We start from the raw sequence: 21934 nt of genomic DNA, 5'->3' as shown, positions 1-21934 counted from the left end.
TTTGCAAACACAGAACTAAAAAAAGACAGGATTAATGTGACGGACACCAGTCAACAATAACACTAAGATATAAACACGTTCTGTTTCCTTTACACCATGTCTCCTCAAATGACAGATCAAGTGAAAAAACATCATCAATCTTGTGCTTTATTTTCACATTCTGCTAAATCCAAAGACTGACTGAATGATTAGAGTTGTTCTTGATAAAGGACATTTAAATATACTTAGGAATTGATTATTTTTGCTCAACAATTCCTAGTTAAAATGGTAAAAACCAGTGCAAAAATCTATATTTCTTCCCTGTTATCTTTAGCTTAGATCTGTGCACTATTTATTTCATGTGACATGTCTGAGTTACAGTATTAAATATATGGACTTTCCTTTTCTTTCTACAAATTCCAAGACGTAAACGGTTGATCTGCTGTACTGTATTTTCCACACTCAGTATAATCTTACATGAAAAGGGGAAAAAACAGTGATAATGATAATAATATTGACAAAACATATGAATCAAATATGATACATTTCTTCCACTGTTCTGCTCTCTTTATCGCCTCTTCATCTCTCTTTCTCGCACACACACACACACACACACACACACACACACACACACACACACACACACACACACACACACACACACACACACACACACACACAAAGTACTTTCACACACTTTCTCTGAAGAACACCCACCCACACACTCCTGTAGTAAACAGACTGAAGTGATAGGAGACTTTTACTCATCGTGGTTCGAACTATTCAACTAAATCAAACCGTTTTAAAACCTGCTAGAAAAGAGTCACTCCTGATGTCCTCTCTATGTGGCATGTTACAGAATAAAAAATGTATACGAAGCACAGAGCTGACTGTGGATCAGTGTGCAGATAAAATGGCCAGCAGCCGGCACAACAGGACAACTCTAGCTGCTCATCATGACTGCTATAGTAAACAGATGGTAGTTATTTCTGAATGTGCTAACATAGGGAGAACGTTCCTATGGCTCTCAGCCCATTACAATTACTCCACACATTTAGGACCTGAAGACACATGACATTCATGCTTGACGTCTCAATGAGAATGAGCAGGATGAGGTCGAGCTTGGATGAGAACAACAAGATGACTGTGGAGCAGAGGGAGGGCGCCAGTCAAAGACGTATAGTAGCTGTGTGTGAATGGGTCTTAAATCTAGCATGTAATGTGTGAGGTAAACAGCTAAAGTGAACAACAGGAGACTTGTTGCTTCTATTCAGGCACCAGAGAGAAGCTGGCCAGTGAGGTCAGTACAATGTCCTCTTCACGACACAAGCTGTTCTCTCCCAGGGACAGCTTAACATTGCAGAAAATATCTGTTTACAGTCTTTGGTGTACTTTCTGTTTAAGAGGTTGCAAGTTTGCACAAAATGGTGTTATTCATTCTACATTATCTCTCTGACTCCTGCTCATTCTTTTTCTTTGGCCCACATCAAGACTTGGATTATCAGCCTGATGAGAAAACACAGTCACACACACACAAAACCCTTGATTTTACACATCCCGATGATGAGCAAACCCGTGACAAGAGAACGGCTCAAATCAGGGGGAGAAAATCTTAACAGTGCAATCTGTGATGCCACCTCAGCACCAACACACACAAATGATGCTTCATAGCTACTGGTGACCTGATTTACAGAAAACATGGAGCGATGCATGCAAGACTCAAAAACATTGCTGACTCGTTCATTGCAAACCAGAGCAATTTTATCAGTTTCAATCTAGAGGAATGAGAAGCTGACTGGCTTTATTTTTCCAGTGCAGTATTTGTGATTCTGTGGTATGTTGGAAACACTAAGAATTAAGTGACTTTGTTGATCATGTTATCTAGTCCAATCCTTAAACCAAAATCTGGTGTTTACTATTACAAACCAAAACAATGAGACACTAAAAAGACAGGACAGGACATCCACAGATTCAATTCCTCAAACTGACAAATTCTACGTCAATTTGTGAGATTTTAGTTTCTGTTTCTGGCAAATGAACAAAAGACGACACCTGAAGATTCACTCTCTTAGAAAGACTGCTGTTAAAGATGCTTTGTCTGTGTGTCGTGCTGACCAAGCCCGAGTCCTGCAGGAGTTTTGTGAGGGCCTGAGTGAGGCTGGGTCAAAAAGTACATAAACCTAAGAACCAGTGAATTTAGACGACTACAAATGTCTATTAAAATGTTGCTTTTGAGATAACACCAGAATGCTTCTGGGACAAGAGGAGAGCCAGATCTACTTGAGCTTCATCCGTCAAGTGACCTGCCCAATCTCAGTCTCTGTAAATACACTGAACAACACTATGAACATCTTGCGATGATTGTGATCCCTCGTGACAACTCGTCACTCGTCTACATTTTTACACCAATAAACTTATCAACCTGATACTCTTGTAACTTTGAAAAAAAGACAGTCAAGTCAGTATCTTACCATGTGGCTCTGCTGAGACTGTGTGGCCCCATACATAGTGATGCCATTGGTTGGTGGCGCCAGCTGTGGTGTGTCTGATTGAATGAAACCCCGTCTGTCAATTAGACTAGTGAGACAAAGAGAAAGGCGAGAAAAGGAGAAAGGTATTTTTCATTAGCATTCATTCACAACAAATGCTATTACCAGCTAACAGATCAAATACAGTAGAGTAACATCCCAAAATGGATTCTTTGGAGCTCTGAAGGGTCTTTAAGTACAGATGTACAAATGAAACTGTCTGCAACTACAAGTGTAAAGGATTAGCATCATGCTAATGACCATGTGTGTCAGTAGCTGTGGATACATCGACACATTCTGTATGCAGTATGGTCTGGTGTTCAAATGCACAGACGCACAGCTGTGTGGCATGCACAAAAGTAATGAATACATCACCTGTCGAGAAACATACAGGCATTTACGTCAAGATGGATGGCATGCACAGAAAGAATGCAGCCAGGAAGTAACCAGGTTAAATTGTTTACATGGTACAAGTTTTCTTTTGATCGGTTTTATGAAAAGTTTAAACTTTGAAATGTCAATCATTTGCTTATTGTGATTGAGGTGTTTATCTTTTATATCCCTTGGGCTTTTAAATCTAATCTAATCTGAATATTAGACCCCATGTAAACATACCTAGTGATACCAAACTGTAAATGGTTGAGTGCAATATTTTTTGTTGTGTACCAGCCTCAGTATTCAAGTATTGCCTATGCAGAAGACACAGGGAGTGCACACACTCATTTTTTCACTCACACTCAAATTCACACAAACACAGAAAATCACAAGTTTGTGATAAATCACTGAGGCCCTGCTGTGGAGCAGTGGAGTGAATCATCGTTTCTGTCCCATCGTTAATGCTCAGACACAGCTGGTTAAGCTGTGTCTGAGTTCTGCAGCATTAACAATAACAACCTGCTGAACATAGTGCACATTTACATGTGTGCGGTCAGATATCATGATAGTGGCTATTTATCAGCCAGATACAGGTTGATCTGACACAGAGCAGTCTCTACCACACACACACACACACACACACACACACACACACACACACACACACACACACACACACACACACACACACAGCTAGTTGAGGTGTTAATGATGTGAGCGGGGTAATCATTTAACAGAAAGTGCGTTGACAGTGAGCTCCAGTGAGACTGAGCTGGATTCAGGTGGTTTCATAAAGACAAAGTCTGGGAACCTACAGCAGTGGCTTGTGCTGCTGATGATGAATACTGGAACGTCTGCACATGTGGTTAGGAGGAACCGAGCATAAAAACATGTAGGGTGATGCATTAGAAAATGTGAGTCAAGGTCTCAGCAGGGAATGAAATGCAAGAGGCTTTTGTCTGTCTCTGTCTGTGTGTGTGTGTGTGTGTGTGTGTGTGTGTGTGTGTGTGTGTGTGTGTGTACGCGCACAGCGTTGTTTGCATAGTCCGAGGCCGAGTTGAAACATTCTTTCCTTACTGGTGGATCCAGCTGTGTGATGCCTGTGGCTGGCCACAAACACACACACACACACACACGCCCACACACACACACACACACACACACACACACACACACGCCCACACACACACACACACACACACACACACACACGCCCAGATGGCAGCCACCTGTGCACTGAGGACTCCTTTACCACCCACTGGAATCATAACTGGTGACTTATGGCTTGTGATGGCCAGGGAACAATCCAGCCAAACATATTAGACAAATATAGCAGGCAAAAGCTGCCAAAATCCCCAATCACTCTTCTTATTCTTTGTAAAAGTGTGTGCGCGCATCTATGAATATGTTTAGTAACTTGACAAGGCTGCATATGCAGGTGCTTAACGACAGACTGTGGGTTCCTCAAAATGTCTGTTTGTACTTGCAAAATGCAAAGTTAAAGGCTGCGACTTCCAAAGACTAAGACATGCTTGTGATGTCTTCACAGTGTCAGTGTGTTGTATCTTCAAAGTGGGTACAGTGGCCAGTTAAGATATAAACAGAGAGCAGGTATTTCTGTCCAGTGGGTAACAATGAACACATTTCTAACCATGATGGAAGAAACAAAAGAACATTTTTAAGTCAGGAAGAGCGAGAACTACAGCTTCACAGATGAGTAATGAGAATTTCTGAGCAAAAAGCTGAAGTGAAAGAAGCTGGGAAGGAACGTGCAATGCGTACTGACATTTACAGTCCCATGGCCACGAGAACGTAGCTGTGACAGTTGGCCTGTATTTTTGTTAAATCCATGAACGGCAAAAGTGTGAAATCTAATATATCTAGCCAACTTTGATCTTGGACATGGTTAAAATGAGCTTGAAATGATTTCTGCATTTCTGTATTTTAGGAGCTATGTATAGAGAGAAGACTGTAGGCAAGCTCATTTCAAAACAGCTCCTCATATCAAAAGCAGTCTTGACTAACAGTTCTATTTCAGCCTTTGGACAAAATGGAAAATTACAATGGGGAGGAAAATAACAGGTGCTGTGACCTATTACAGAAAAATGAGTGAATGGGATTCTCAGAGCAGTCTAGGACAGGGCTTACATGTCATCATCTGGGCATCTGACAATACGTAAATCACCTCATAAAAACACACATGCACATTCACACATGTCATACCTCGGAGGCAGGGGTCCACACAGTGCTGCACAGCAGTTGGTGAAAATATTGCCATGGCTGTAGGGATTGTGGTTGTCCTTCCCTCTTTTAGAAGACCACGAACCTTTTATCTGGACGAGACCACACACCATCATCAGTCACAATTTCAGAGAGACTCAGCTCACCACAACGATGATGATTGTATATTGTGTTGATAAAAAAGTTTTGATAAGGTATTTGCAGTGTACATTTCAAGTTGTACAATAACATGTAGCATAAAGATATCTGTTTTATGTTTCTACTCACATCTTCATTGGTGGTCTGGTTGGAGCTGATCAGGTAGGTATGGAAGCCTGAGAGGCCCACTATAGACCAGACAGAAAAGAAACACACCACCACCTCCAGCACAGTAAAACGATAAAGTCAAGGAATAAATGTCTGCCACAATTTTTATTCAATCCATTCTTACATTACATTTAGTAAAAACTGACAATAGTGATCGCCTATATAGAAGCATACATCCTTCACGCATATGGTGCCAGCATGAACCAAAAAAAAAAAAAAAAAGGGCAGGGGTTCTGACAGCTAGCATACTGACCTACAGCCTCAGGGCTGTCCTCCTCTTGCCAATAGTTCCTAGTTACCAGTTCATTTGTCTGGGACTGCAGAACACTGCTCATTTTCTCTGCTCCACATAAAGCATAAAAAACAGACACTGTTCGAGACAAATCCTTCTGCCTTTAAAAAATGAATGACATCTTAGAATACAGTTTCTAAAAGAATGCCGTTCATAAAATAAGATCTACAAATACCGACACACTACAGTTTCACTATTTAGTACTACAGACAGGTCCCTGTGGGCATATTGGAAAAAAATAATTTGCTAGGTCAGTACAATACAAACTCAAGGACCATGAGTCAGTCTGTTAAACTTTACTGTAAAAATCAAATGAATACCCTCTCTCTCCTCATCTCCCTCTCTCCTTCTTTTTTTTACTCTCCTCCTCAGCAAGGACGAAACATGTCATCATTCACCTAGTACAAAGGACTGCTACGACACTATTAACTCCAATTCCCCTTTATTAAAGTCCTGATGGACACAGGTTGTTATCAGCTCGGCTTGGCACACATTTCTCTGCTGGAGAAACAGTTATCTTACTCTGCCATAGAGAGAAGGGCACAGAGAGAGACAGTGTCATGACCCTGTGTTCTCCACTTGATTTGTGACTCAGGAATAGCATTAGGTATTATTTAGATTTGATCACTTCTGATCCAAACTTGCTCAGTCCAGTTAATATTGGATCCTGGTGCAGATCTTTGTATTATTTAAGAAAGAGAAGAAACCAAAACATACTGAAAGCAAAAAGTCACCTTTATCTTCAGCAGACATATCTTAGGCTGTCATTAATAGTCAAAAGACAATGGTGAATAAGGTGAAACAAATTTCACTCTTTATCCAGAAGAAGGTGGGGAGGTGACAATAAATTTAAAATATGATGTTATGAGACTGCCTCCTATAGCTAAAGGCTGAGGTCAACTGGTGTGAAACTAAACTGTCCTGAAATGACAAAATAAAAATGATTGACTTGCCTGGATTTACCACGGCCCATGTGATCATCACTGATGTTGTGTTGAAACAATAAGCTGACTTACAGGGCATTTGTGACAGCTGTAGCTTAAGACGTCTCACACACACTTGGAATCTATCACACAGACAGACACACCAGCGCTCATATCAAATCTCACTCACGCAACATCTCTGTGGAGGGAGGGGCCCATGCTAGAGCTGGATGAAATCAAAGAGACTGAATCAGTCAACAGAGACAGAGCGGAGCTGCCTTGCGTGCTCCGTTAGCCCGATGGAAGAGGACTAATCAGATGCACACCAGTCATGCAAGTACTGCAACTATGCAGAAAATGGCAGGAGCAACAGATGGAAATGCTTTGAAAAGGCATGTCATACAAATTAACTCTGAACTACAGAATAAGTGCGACTGAAAAACTATAGACAGGCATGTCTACATAGGAAATCAAGGACAGGCAGCAGCAAAAATTAGACAATCACATTTAAACAAAGGATATCTGGCAGGACTATCTTTAAGTGCACTGAGGAACCCACTTTGATGGGAGCCTGTGAACAGAGAAAGACAGTGTTTCCATTAGACTACTATACAATTGTGTTTGCCATTAGATACACACTATCTCACACAATGGTGCATATCAGCATTAAAAAACACCAACTGAATGCGGGAACTTTTTTTTAAATCAGATTTTGGGTACAACACAGTCTGGAGCCATTACCTGCTGCAGACCCTCTGCTTGTTAAAGTTTAAATGTCAACAAGATGAACGGAGCTGGGCAGATTGTACCCACTGGCCAGCTATGTGTGGCTGTAGCAGACATCTCTGTGGCTTTAATCAGTGACACTGATCAGGTAACTAAGTTTTAATTGCAGCTGAGCAAAATTCAACAAGTGGGTATAAATTGTGCAAAGGCATGTTCATTTCAAATTACTGTTCACAGGGTAAATTAAATATTGGGACAAAATTGAGGTGAGATTTTGGCATCTGAAGTTAATACTAGAGGACTGTAAGTTTGATTTGAAGCTTGGTCAGTGAAGTTTTATCTGTACCGCACTGTACTATTATAAGCTGACAAAATGAACCAATTATTAAACCACTGTGATGTTCTCTCACTTGGTCTGAGCCCCACTAGGAGGGGAAAAAATACAAACCAAAGAAGTCAAACTGCTGTGATGCCTTTCTGCCAAATCTGACAGAACTTGGACTCAACACAGCATGGTTAGCATCAAAGAGAACAGAACAAGCTCAAAAGAGTTTTCATCAGCACTACAATTTTCCAGCAGCTAATCTTGGCTCATATTTCGTTCCCAGAGCAACATTGATCCACTAACTGTCATTTATGCAAACACATGTACGTACACACACACACACACACACACACACACACACACACACACACACACACACACACACACACACACACACACACACACACACACTGATGGGGAGCCCAACAGTCCACTGCCTGCTCCCAGCTGGAAAGATGGTAACAAGCCAGAACACTGCAGCTTTTCACATCGCCCACTTACAACCTGCTGGCTCAAAAACACGCCAAGCACACAGCCAGGAGGAGTGTGCGTCTGTGTGTGCGTGTGTCTGTACCATATCTGAGAGCACATGTCCTTTTCCTCTCGTCACAGCTACTTACGTATAATGATGTGTGTGATGACAAAGGCGAAGATGAAGATGGTGAGGAAGGAGAGTGAGAGGATGAACATGTAGAAGAAACGGTAGTTCCTCCTTCCCACGCAGTTCCCCACCCAGGGACAGTGGTGGTCAAAACGCTCTGGATGGACAGGGAGAGACACAAAAGTTTATTTTGGATACAAGGACACACCTACGACTTTTTCCTTGTATCACACCACACTGCTGTGACAGAAATACTTCCCCCGTCTGAGGTCTTTGTTGTGCACATGGGCTCATGTAAAAACCCCATTAGAAACCTGGTTTATTACATTTTATTTAGAAATCTCCAGAAGACGTTTGGTATTCTTGTTGCCTGATTAAGAAAACCAGGTTCCTCATTTACAAGACAAAAAAAACAGGTTACTTAAGTGCAAGTAAACATTATGAATCCAGAACTGTTGGAAATTAGGGAAAAAGAAAAGTGTCCCTCTGGGTCTTGGCATAACAATATATACATTTTTCACATAGTGCAAACTGGCTATTTATATAAACTAGCTAATAAAAGTTACAGGCTGGCCAACATGACTGTGTATGGCTGAAAAAATTGGGGGCTGAGCAAGGCTGAGAGGATAAAAGAAGCACTTTGCTGGGTCAACAGATAAAGTGCCTCCAGTAAGACCTCAATATGAGAAGGTTTGAGGACGTTTGAGAAAATGAAGACAAAGGACAGGTGGTAAAGTAAAAGTGCTGTTCAGACTGTCATGTCTCCACTACAGAGATCACACAGCTAAAAACGGCTGGGATTTTCTGATATGACACTGACCTGAGCCTTTAAGCCACTTTGGTACTGAGTGTGCAACTTTATGGAAGTGAACAAAGTGTTACCATGTAGCACAGATGAGCCTCTTTCATCTCTGTTAAGTGAATCAAATGTCTTGTATGCAGAAATACTTCCTGTGATAGATTCAAAATACAAAACATGTGTCTGAGTGCAGTCTGAAATGCTGAACTACTTGAGAGATTTTATGTGAAATGTTTTCAAATGAAAACTGGTCAGTGGTATTTTATTAAAAGAATCAATGAGCAGCTCCAGGAAACTTACCAATTCACCGATTGCTTTGAGAGAGGAGAGTTTATTGTTGGTGTGGTTATTTAATCAGACCCCACTATGGTGTCCTCTGGACTACTAGCTGTGCACGGTGGTAGCTACTTAACTAATTAATCAGAGACATTATTTGTTTAGTGAGGTGAAATGACCTGCTTTTGTCTTCATTAATCAGTGCATGGTTGAAATGTGTCTGGGAAACACAGCCTCCAGTTAGACAGGGCAAAAGGGGACAGCTACTATTAGTCAAATCTGATTATGACCACAGCCTGCCTCAGTGGTCATTAACATTAAGTGACCAACAATGCTTGGATGAAGTTAAGAGAGACTTTGATATTGTTCTGTATTCAGGGTATATGCAGGAGTCCTGAAGTCAAATTCAATACCTTTTAAGATTTTTAAGAAGACCTCTACAATATGTTTTAAGAACTCAACGAGCTGTGAGCAGTTACGTCAGGAACACACCTTGAACTTACTGTAAATTGATTTTGAGATCGCAAAACTAAACGGTCTTGTTTTGTGATAACTTCTATGGACCCCTGCATTAATACAACAGCATTCGCACAAACTTTTAGCATGCAAACTTTTTGGACAAATAGGCTATTCACATTGTAAGAAATAGTTACAATATATATTAGATTGTACAATGGCTATTAAGAAGTTTTAACACTTTTTAAAGGCCTTCATTTTTACTAAATTGACTTATTACCTTTAATACTTTTCAAAACCCTGCAGACACCCTGGTAGGTGTACATTGTGTCCTATTCCTGTGTGTTCATATGAGGGTGTTTTAACAGTGAGCCAGGAGATCCACTGATATTCAAGAAACGTAAGGATCAACTATCAACCTCATAATCAGGAGGAGAAAGAGGTAGCAGAATCAATGGTTAATATATGCCAGGTGTAGCAGCTATATGCTCAGTTACATTTCCTTCTGGTGATTATTTTAAAGTAAAACCAAAAGCTTGAAACACCAACTCCTCTAGTTTCAAGATGATCCAATATATTCAGATTTAAGTGCAATCTTCTTTTAATGTATTTTATAGTTTGCCTACGTATCAATATAATTTCCCCAAGAGGATCATTAAAGTGTCATCTAATACTCTGTAATTAAGCACATGGGAAAAAATAAACAGCCAACAGACCTAAAATTACTCTAAAAATCAATCACCAAATCCCAACCCTCTGCCCACACATAAACAAGCACCAGTGCTTATGAACACTTACAACTGGAATTTAAAAACAAACAGTCACACCATCTTGTCCTGCTGTATATGCTGTAAAGAAAAAAACAGAGCATGACTGCAATGGAAGAGAAGGGGAGCGGTGTGTGTGTGTGTGTGTGTGTCATAATTCTGCACGCTTATAAGCTTCTTCTATCATAGGGGAAGTACTCGCATCACTTTTTCATTCTCCATTTCCATCTTAAGAGAAAGTGCCAGTCCAGTTACTTACTAATACATATTATTAGAGATTTAGCAACCATGCTAAGGTTATCCAAAAAAAAAAAAAAAAAAATCCAGTGTTTGTAAAAGGGAAGATTGGGAAGATGTTGGTCCTTTTTCCTGCACAGGATGTAATTCACTGTAATGTTAGTCATGCAGTTTTATCTCTAAGGCTTCATTATGAACGCTGCACTGACTGAGTCCAGATTGCACTTTGGGGATGTGAAGCCATGTTGGGTGGAGACCTGGATCTTTGAGATCAGGCTGAAAAGTAAATCTTATAAAAAAAGGACACTAGTGACATCTGACAATCATCACTGGAGTTCACTCCCACCCACCTGCAGTATGGAGAGTCCATCTATATGTCTGTTTCTCATTTTTCATTTCCTTCCCATCTGTGGCTCAGAACTATGATCTAGACATATTTTCAAACCGTATACCCAAGGATTTGATTTATCAGATCATGATGCTCTGTGTCCATGTTTGGTCTAAAAAGTCTTTAAAATATCTCCTGTGATTGCAATGGTTTAAGTGTGTTGCTCATTTACTTAATCCCATTTTAAAGACTGGATATCTACAATACATTATGTAAAATTTTAATTAAAAAGTGAACTGCAACGCTTTTAACGTTTATGAATTTAACATCCATTTAAAATCCACCTTTCTGTAGCGACATACATAGCCTGTTTGTGAAAATGACTGCCCTCCCCTGTTTTTGTTCAGCTGCCAATCGGTCCTCTTTCCTGCCAGTGTGCATCTGCTGCATCTGATTACCACCTCCTCATCTTTTTTCCTGTGTTTACTACTTCCTCATCTTTGTCTCACAGATTTTCAGCCAGTTCCACTTCTGACAAGGAAACAGACATTCAGAGGAGGAGCTGTTTCTGATGAGTGAGCAGCACAAAAATCCTGATGAGAAAGATACAGACACAGGTTTCTGTATCTCTGTCTCTATCTTTTAGTAATTGCCTAACTGTGCTCCTCGCTTTGTCTACAGAGACAGAGCATGTGGTTGTGAAGAGCAGCAGAAAACAACCATTATGCTGCTGTTTTCTTTCTGCTCGGTCTAACTATTCCCTTCCTCTCCTCTGTGTGGATGCCAGTTCCTCAAAGCATATGTAGTGTAAATACCCTGTAGGTCTACATCACAGACTCCACACTCAGCTCTGCTTGTGTCCTCACAAACAGATGTGTTTTTTTATGTTGTGAGTGGTTGAGGGCAGGAAGGCTGGATAGGCTAGCATTTTAATCAACCCCAGTTTTGTTATATAAAAATTGTAATTATCTCAAAAAGGCCTACATACTAGGATTAGACTGATATGGCATTTGGCCTGTTTATCAGATCTGTATTGACCTATTATAAAAAATACATATAGACAATGGTTAGAGAGATATACAGAGGATGGTTTGGTGATGGACTGTTTGTGTTTATTACACTATTGTCTCAGAATTAATTAACTGATAAAAAACAAAAAAATTCTTTACACAGAATACTGACAGAAAATATCAGAAAACAAACACACACACAACCAGAAAACATCCTTCACATCACATTAACATCACTCACCCACACAGTTGTCACACAGGCTGCAGTGAGAGGCACGTGGCGGTCTGAAGATCTTGCAGGTGAAGCAATACTTCAGTTTGACTGTCTGGCCGTTGATAACCACCTCCTTGGTCCTGGGAGGCGGCCTGTAGCCCGTACTGCCATTAGCAACATCTGGCAAAAATAAAAAGGAGAGAAAAACAGGAGATACATAAGAATCTAAGTCAAACGACCTCACTACCACACTGTTTTCTCTGAGTTTCAGAGAAAACTACCATATATATACAGAGAGTCCCACATACAGTGCTATTGTGTGCATGTGAAATGGGTGATGCAGGTGTGTTAAGATTATTCCAGTGGCACAAAAACACAACAAATGCAATAAAAGTCAGGAGGAAAGGCTACAGTACAAAGTCAATCATTTCCACCGTATGAGGAAAATAACAGTCACTGGTAATTAGCTCAAACAGAGCGTAGGTCATGATAAATGTAATATACTGTATGATAAGGGAAAGACACTGGTTTCAACTCAACACTGAATGGCTGAAAATATATATATATTTTTTTGTAATCTACTTTTTATTAGTTTCAAAATTGAAAAATATTTTTAACAATTACAGTTATGTTACATGTTATAATCTCTTTACTTTATAACCTACTAAATGCTTTTTACTCTGTATTAAGTCAAACATCACTGTTTCTTTAACAACCTCTACTTTACATGCTGGACAAATAACACAGCCCAAATGACAGACAGCAGCACTCTATATGAAGGCCACAGGTTACTAATGCTTAGAAAATGTCTATTTGCAATGCAGTCTTGCTAGAGTACATGTCACGCTGCCTTCAAAACCTAAAAATGTCACAATCTACCACGATTTTCATGCTTTAATCATTATTTTTTTGGCACAGGGAAATGGAATTTGTAAAATCAGCAGCTTGAGACACTTCTAAAAAAGGTATATATTTTACATTTTTTTTATTTGTGAGATAAGCCAGTTCAGGTTGTCTGCTTTAATTTGTCTTGGGACTGATGAATCTCAAAAAGGCTATGGTACGGTGAAATCTTTACTGATCTGCAATTATCCTTATCCTATGATGAAAGGTAGGTGTCATGATATCAGTAGCTTAAAAGGCTTGAACATGGACAACCCACACAGCTGATTATTTTTAATTAGCCCCACCATTATAGCTCTTTTGCATGAGCTACACAGATTCTGCTGCTGTGTGTCAAACCAGAAAGAACCTTTTGTGCAGCTGATAAAACGCTACCCCCCTAAGACTAGTGGTCCTGTCTTCTGAATAAAATGAAGTCAGTGGTTATAGTTCTTAAAATTGCGATCCAGTCCAGGTAATGTTAACAACAGTCTGGAATTTAACGTGCACTTGACACCACCATCCTCACACTATAATACAGAAAAGAAAATGGTGGAGTAAGACAGCAGTGATGACAGGCTAAATGGTAAGGATAAGAGCGATGATAGTGATTTTCAAGCCATAAAAGGTAGAGCCTGTATCCTGTTATTGCTCCGTTCACTTTGAGCACTCTCACGCACCATGAGAGCAGGAGATTGTGTGTGTGGGAAGATCATTTTGAGATCATTTACACAGAAGCCCACTGCATTGCTAATAGAGTGGCTTATGTGTGTTATTTGGGGGGTGGGGGGGTAGAGAGAGCGAGAGACTTGTGTGGGTGTTTGACATTTCTTAAGGAGAGAAGAGGAAATGCAGCCAGTGAGTTCTGTTCTATTAAATTCGTCTCTCTTGTGATCACTGCCCAAAGTGAGCTCTCCCCTCCTCTATACTTCCTCTGTCCCTGCGCCCTCTCAGCAGACTCCACTGAGGGAGACAACCAATGAAGCGAGCGTGCAAACAATTCAGAGCACAATGCAGTTACCACAGTGTTAAGCAACAAGGAGATGTCCCATTGTTTAGTATTTTTTTTGTGCAGTAAAGTTTACAGTAACACTAGATCCTGTCATGTCAAATACAGAGCTACACCATGCCAACATGGCTTGAAAAGAGCATAAGGCAACAGTACAGGTTCGCTACAAATGAAGGCAGACATTTAGCAGCATCAGATCATCTTATTGAGCTAGCAACATTAGTAGTATTATTATAATTACCTGCAGGCTGGCCAAAGTAGATTCAACTCATTCTCTATAAAATGAATTTAATTTAAATGGTACAAGAGAATCACTCATGTCTTTATTGTAGAAAATAATTCTGAACACATGAAGTGGAAACAATCAAAGCAACACTAAAGCATATATATATACTACCATTTATAATATCATTAAAATATGTCTGGTAATATTATTGTTCGTTCTCAGGTGGACATAGACATCACAAGCTAATACCACCACAAAGTATGTTAAGCACTGTAATCTTCCCATAGGTAGAAGTCATAACTGGGTTATTGAACCATATTGCATTATACTGTGCACATGTTGCTGTTCGTGTTGAATTCTTTCAACTCCATGAAGCATGCAGTTGTATGTGGTTTGATATAGTGTAATTTCAGCATTTACATCATAATACTATAGCTTTTTCCCCCACTGGTTAATGTTTTAAAAGGTTAAGATCGTATTTCTCACTTGTATAGAGAATGCTCATCTTGCCTCAAAAATAAGAGTAATTCAATTGAATGAAATTTACATGAAGAGTAAGTAATATGTTTATGTACACACAACAACGATAAAAACAATTTACAGCCAGTCTTTCGTACTTGACTCGAAATTCAAGTATAGCCATACAATGTCCTGTAAATCAGATGTGGTCACACCTTAAGTACAGTCCAACCAGCCCATCAACATTCACTACACTTGTTCACAGATGCCTGCAGTAAAGTAGAGGGTGGGGGGGTGTCAAAGTAGATTTTCTGCTGAACAAAGCCGTTTGTACATTTAGCCATCCTGGCAGCCAAAGCTTAGCCTTACACCAGCGGCTAGTGGGAGATCCCTCAGAGAGATAGGCCAAGCCTAAGTGCTGGGGGCTAGAAAATAAGGCCAGGTAACAGAACACAAACAGATACACACACCCTCCGTACCCACACACACCCTCAGGCACAAAGTTAAATGAGGGTTCAATGTCAGCCAAACTGCACTAGGCGTTGCCTGGTGAGGTATAAAGGGAATCTAATTGCTATCCTACTGTGTATGTGGAGGAGAGAAAACTGGAGTTTTTACCTTGGCAGATGGAAAAGAGGACTGGAATATAGTACAATGATGATGGCTAACTGACCTCAGCCTTAATGATGAGATTGAAGACCACAACCAGAGAGACACAAGCAAGTTCTGTTCGGTCAAGCAGCCTTGTACACTTATAGCCAACTGGATAAAAAACAGTTTCATACTTATCATACATAATATATAACATATGGTCATGTGATGTCTCATGAAAAGCCAAAGTGAAAAGCAGAAGGTGAGTTGTTTTGAGTTGTGCTGGATGATTTGGCAGGCAGAGGTGATCAGTAAGTGAAGCCTAATATTGCAGTTTCCAATACAAATAGAAAAAGGCATTGTGATGTAGATTAGGGTTTGGAGTGAAGTCACTTCATATTGATGTCACTGCAATTTTTCAGAACAATGACCGAGTGAAGATTAACTGATCAATCAAGGCTAATCATGGCTAAAGACGCAGCTTTCTATATTGAATATTAAATCTAACCATAGTGCCTAACAGTAGTCTGTCTAGAAAAATCATTGTTACTCAACAGGTTATATCTCTTCTCTGACAAAGCTATTGTATGTGGATAATTATCAAAAGTGTTTTTGATAAGTGCTGAAGAGCAGGAAGAAGGTGTGAGACACGGACCAGCCATGAATAAATCTCCCAGCTTGCAAAGATGTTTATTATAAAATGATCAATCATCATCTGCCCTATAATAGCAAATGGTATTGTGTGCAGTGTCCTGCTGTTGTTGGAAGCCAGACATGAGGCAGGGTGGTAAAGAAGTGTGTAGGAGAACAGTGTTTACAGCTAAATAGAAGCAGACAGATAATTCTGTCTGCTGTTGATTTCTTTAAAGTAAATCATACCAGTTATAAAAAAAATAATTAAACCAACTCTGGTTGCTGACTTCATCAAGTGCAAAAAACATCATTACATTAGAGGAAGTTACTCTGGAGTTGAGCGACATTCAACTTGTGCAGCTTAAGTGATGTTAACAGAGCAAAATACTGGAAGAAGCAGAGGAATTTCCTGTTCGATCTTGAAAAGTTACACCTGTCAGTTCAAACGACAGTCAATCTTTTTCAAGATAAAACAATTTTTTTATAAAAAGGCGCTTGAGGAGCAGCATGGTAAATGAAAAAAAATAATAATTTGGTTATACCGATCTATTTAAAGCAGTAGAGCTTCAGCCCAGGACAGATAAGGTATTTCAAAATATTTGGTACAATGCAAAGCTTTCTGGATGCCTTTTAAATAGATATAATTTTCTGCTGAGCATCATTTCAGATGTGGCCACATCACAAAACAGGAGAATTATTATAGGCCTACAATGTGAGCAAAACACTGCACTGTTTTCAATTTTCTTCTAGTCTGTGCTTTTCCACTGTTACTGTGAAGTAGGCTGAAGTTATGTAAATGTCCCAATTTCTTCAAAACAAATTTTGACTAGCTGTGTAGATTTTGCAACTGTTTTTATTAAGTCAAACATATACTTTGGCCTATAAAATCCAACACAGTATAAAATATGTGGAGCAGTCTGCATGGGACCAGTGTTACGAGCAGCCACCACTGACTCTAAGGCAAGTAACAGAATCAAAACACAAAACTTGCAGTATGAAAGCAAAGTGAATCGTCAAAGTGACGATCAGGAGATGGTGAATGGTGGATATAAACAATGTGAAATCTCATGATAAACTGTGCCACTTTTAATTGTTAAATCTACTACAGGGATTTATTCTGTGGTACCCAGACCAAGGCAACCTTAAGCTGAATGTCTTGCCATGTCACTCTGAGTTGAACTGAAAAAGGCCTTTGCCAAGACTGTGAGGACTCACTAGTCTGGATACAGAGATGTGACATCTCTCTGAGTGAAGGATTATAGTCAGGAAGAAGGCCTGGTCAGGTGTTGGATGAAGCTAGAATATGAGAGCAGCGCCAGGGACACACAGCTGCTGCTTCACCCTGGACTTCTCACTGGTTAATGAAGCCTGATGAGATCCACAGGGAGACAGAAAGACACACAGCGATAGCCTATTGAAACACTATTTCTATAGTTATTAGTCATATATTAATGCCTTTATTATTACCTAAAATGACCCATGTATTAGAGCATACATATAGATTCTTTCAGCTGAAGTGCATTAAGCTGAAAGAGAGAGAAACAGAGGAAGCATAATGGATGGAACAAGAGAGTGAATGATCAGCATATTATATCATCCTGGTGAATCCAGGTCAGTCTAATTTCGCAACAAGTTTGTTTTCTTTTCTTGTTGTTGTTAGTTCTATTCATATACATTTCTCAATTTCTGCCCCCTGTAGCTCCATCATCCACTCACATAATTTCTTTATCTGTTGTCTTTTCACATCTGTCACTGAAAGCCTGGGGACTAGTCCAGAACGAAGGAACGAAAGAATGTAATTTTACCTTCAGAGTATAAAATGACTCTTTAGAGCACACATGATCAAAATTTCATAAATAGCAGATTGCAGGAGAAGATTTAATTTGTAAAGAGTGTTTATAAACCTAAGACTATGTTACATAACACTGTCCTGGATGTTGGGGGTTTTGCGAACAGATGCTAAATGAAGAAAGCTTCACTTCAGCAGGGAAATCAAAGATACAATTTCATATTAGTGAGCGCAAGCAACAGCCGGCACTTATACCTTTTACTGACCTGGGAGAATAAAACACAACAGCAAGATTAAGTTTCTTCTGCAAATGTTTAACATAATTCAGCTTATCTAAATTCAGTCATCTACTCACACCTTCTATGATACCTTCTTTCAAGCAGTTTCCATCTGTCTCTGTGTCATGTTGAACAGTGCCAGGCTCTTCCTCCCTTGCTGACATGCCCCCTTGTCAGTCATAATAAGGGAGGGCAGGCTGAGGTCCATGTACCAGCATTTCACAAATGCAGAAGTTGAGATGTCAAGTGGCTTAGTAATAGAGTCTCTTTCCGCTTGCTGCACACCTTTTACTTATTATGCAGCCAATAACAATGAAGTCAAACATGAATGTGACCTCAGGTGGTTAGCCACACTGAGAGGGGAGAGAGGAGGGAGGAGGAAGGAGGCCAGTCACAGTAATGATTTAAGCACCAGCAGGAATTATGATTGGGCTGTCATTCAAAACAAGGTTTTAATTATTTACAGTACAGACATCACAGCAGTGTGTCAATCGACAAAATATTATTATGCCGAGGGCAAAAACATGAGTTACGCAGACCATGCTTCTGATGTACCTGGTCAATGTGAGGTTATCTCTGGACTACATCAGTGTATTTTGCCTGATTTATTTCACTTTTTAATTTCTAGAGTTGGAGCCCAGCTGCAGGTCAGAATTAATACAGCCCTGTGAACTGCACTCTCTATGATGATTTAAATTGGTGCCAGCTTTTTAATCTTTAGTGGCATTTAACAGTGCAATGGTCAGCATTTAAGGGACATTAATGCCAAGATGGAAATAAGTAGCCACCTCTAACATCTTTTCTTGATCAGGACATGGCTGTTAATCAAAAGGGCCTTAGTTTATTCATGGTACAGTGTCAAATTTGCCTCCAGCCAAAGCAAATTCAAAACTACAAGCAGATATACAAGGTGTTAAAGCAAACAAGCATGTGTGCGGAGTCTTATCATTGCAGAGAGTGGAAGCTGTATCTAATGTGATTAAAGCTAGTGCTCATCGTAGAGAATGGCTCGAGCCAGTCTCTCTGCCTCTTTCTCATAATGGGCTGTGTGCCATTTCAATGCACTTCAACAATAATGATAAACACAAAGTAACTGAGTATTATGTGGGTCTGGTGGTGAAGAGCACAGAAGTATGTTTAATTGCTTTGCACCTAAAAAGATAAAGGAATAAAATTTGAGCATAAAAGAAAGAAAGACCATGTGACTAGATAACCTCTGGTTAAAACTTAATGTTTGGTTTGTAACTTTGATAAGTGCATGACCCTGGTGCCTCCACAATGCCTCTGTTGTCTGCCAGGCTGCCATTGCAAGAGGAGTGGAAATATATTTGAAATGAAAAATCAAGACAGGCTAATTGATGGCAACAGAAAGGAGAAAAAACTTATAATTAAGCAGAAAAAATAATACAAATTATATTCAATTGTGTAATATCAGCATTTTATAATGATTCCAACAGCAGATTTTACACTTCCACCAAGATTTTCAATGCCCACATTTACACAGTATCATCCAATCGGCCAATCAAGTATCTGTGATTATATCAGCAGCAGGGTGTCCAGCTTTTGTCCCCTCAGCAAGGCTCAATATCTGTACAAAGACTACACTTCACTCAATATTCAGTTTATTATGACGTTACACACTTTGGCGGAGTAGAAAGAGTCAGGGAACATTACCAACGGTGGTGGGGTGCCAACAATAAAGCATAAGTCAAAAGCGAAGAATAAGGCAGGTGGAACTCCTAGCACAGATGAGTTTGTTCATCAAACATTGCAAATACAACATCTTTTTTTAGCGCCTAATACCCTGTGAGGTTCATCATACTTCTACAATGCCACAGTTTTCATGCCATACATATTAAGACATGGAAATATTCCTGGCTTTACTTAGCATGCGTTCAGTTTCTATTCAGACATACCACCAAGAAAAAAGAAAGCACTGATGTCCTCACCTTCAAACACCCATACTGGATGCTCCTGCAGTCATGAAAAGCCTAAATGTCATTGCATCCTCTACTGATGTGCCCGTCCTCCCTCCAGCAGCTCGTGCTCTAAGCCTTCCAAAATCTATTTCCTCTGCTGGCCTTGAGTCTAGCTGGCAGCTTTGGAAAAAACTGTGAAGCTGTCCTGACATTCAGCAGCTAGCTCGGACCATATTAGGTGGAAGGAAGGAAACAGGCAGTTCTGACCATCTTTCACTCTGATTAGTGCTTTAGAGAGTCTTTTGGATTTGGCATGTGGTAGCTGAACTGATGCCAGCCTGTCTAGTCCTGACATATTGGGCAGGCAGGCAGACATGCATAGACATCAAACGTGGCGCACTGAAGAGACATCAACTCTTGTCTCCATTTCAAGCAGGGATAAACAACAAGCTGTGCTACCTTTCTTGACTTCCCACTCTTTCACCAATCCATCATAGGTGCACATGGCATTTCTGCTGCATTAAGAGTACACTGAAGAGTGACAAGATACTGAGAATGAAGATGACATATACAGTGTTATCTCTCATCTGTTTTTCCATATATTTTCACCTGTGCAAACATGCCACATTTGATTTTGTTTGAGGTGGGCTATACTTCAGGCCACCCACCCCAACCTCGTTTTCACAGACTAAAGGCTGAAGCATTTGGCAGACAGCAGAGATATCTGCTCGCAATGATGACAGCAGAGGCCTAGCTATCAGCTTTCCCTCCTGAAGTACAGGGAGGATGAGAGACCTTAATGTCTCATATTGTACTAACATTATTTCCTCTGTTGTTTGGTCAACAGATCAATAAGACTGGTGTTGAACTTGAGCCTTGTAGCACTTGGACTTGAAAACATCATTACCTATTTATGAGCCTGCTGGTGAATTACAAAACTCCTTGGGCTACTGGTGACCAACGTAATCAATCATTTTTGTTTTAATTAAGATAGCTACATGCATACACAGATTACAGAAGCACAAGATGGCTGAAAAATATAGTCAAGTGTTAGTTTGTTATTAGCAGCACTCAATAAATGTTAGTTATACCTTCTAATTAGGATTTTTATGGAAATTCTTATAAGAGGTGAATGGATGGTACTTAGATAAATGATGTAAGCAAGTGCTGTATGTCAAATTGCAAATCAAATAGAACAGCAGCTGAGCATATGAGAAACAAAGCATGAAAGTGGTTAAGAGCCATTACATTATGGCTTTGCTGACGTGTATAAAGGTTAAGTATATCAGCTGCTTTCTTAGTATCAGCGTCTGCACAGTTACATAAGGACATATTGACCTAAAAAAAAAAAAAAAAAAAGTTGTATTGGTTAGAAGAGGAAATAAAAAAAATTAAGAAATGAATCCAGTCATAAGTAAAAGAATTGGAAACAGGGAAGAGAAACGAAGAGCACTGGCATGAGAATGCATGTACAAACACACACTCACATACTGAATACATAAAAGAATAAACATGAGGAATGAAAGCAGACATTGTAAACTATTTCACAACTTCAGAAGGCATTTTAATCACTGCTTCAAGACAGATGTGCAAGAAGCAAATACAAGTGGTAAAAACAGAGTGAGGCAGAGAGACATAGAAAGAGACAGGCATTAAATGTTTTCTCCTGGAGGTCATTGTGAGGCTGGTTGGTACTGGGGCTTGGGATGGGGTAAGATGATCAAGCTAAGAATTTACAGATGTGCTACTAATATCTTGCGTGCCA

At 39.8% G+C, this 21934-nt stretch overlaps 1 protein-coding gene across 5 annotated transcripts in view; it reads right to left on the bottom strand.

Moving 5' to 3' along the window:
• The window catches only part of LOC139633445 (palmitoyltransferase ZDHHC14-like), a 43061-nt gene that overhangs the window by 3931 nt on the left and 17196 nt on the right, over positions 1-21934 (bottom strand). For all 5 annotated transcript variants that reach the window (XM_071499159.1, XM_071499154.1, XM_071499156.1 and 2 more), the window contains exons 4-9: positions 12411-12563; positions 8316-8453; positions 7167-7215; positions 5391-5493; positions 5106-5215; positions 2451-2556 (exon numbers count right to left, since the gene is read on the bottom strand). In XM_071499159.1, the coding sequence (XP_071355260.1) occupies positions 2451-2556; positions 5106-5215; positions 5391-5493; positions 7167-7215; positions 8316-8453; positions 12411-12563 (659 nt within the window). The remainder of the gene's footprint in view (positions 1-2450; positions 2557-5105; positions 5216-5390; positions 5494-7166; positions 7216-8315; positions 8454-12410; positions 12564-21934) is intronic.

This window comes from Trachinotus anak, unplaced genomic scaffold, assembly GCF_046630095.1.
Source record: "Trachinotus anak isolate AG129_WGS33_773 ecotype Australia unplaced genomic scaffold, CSIRO_AGI_Tana_v1 ptg000015l, whole genome shotgun sequence".
Lineage (NCBI taxonomy): Eukaryota > Metazoa > Chordata > Actinopteri > Carangiformes > Carangidae > Trachinotus > Trachinotus anak.
Note: the sequence above shows the minus strand (reverse complement) of the source record. Positions and strands in the feature narration are given on the sequence as shown.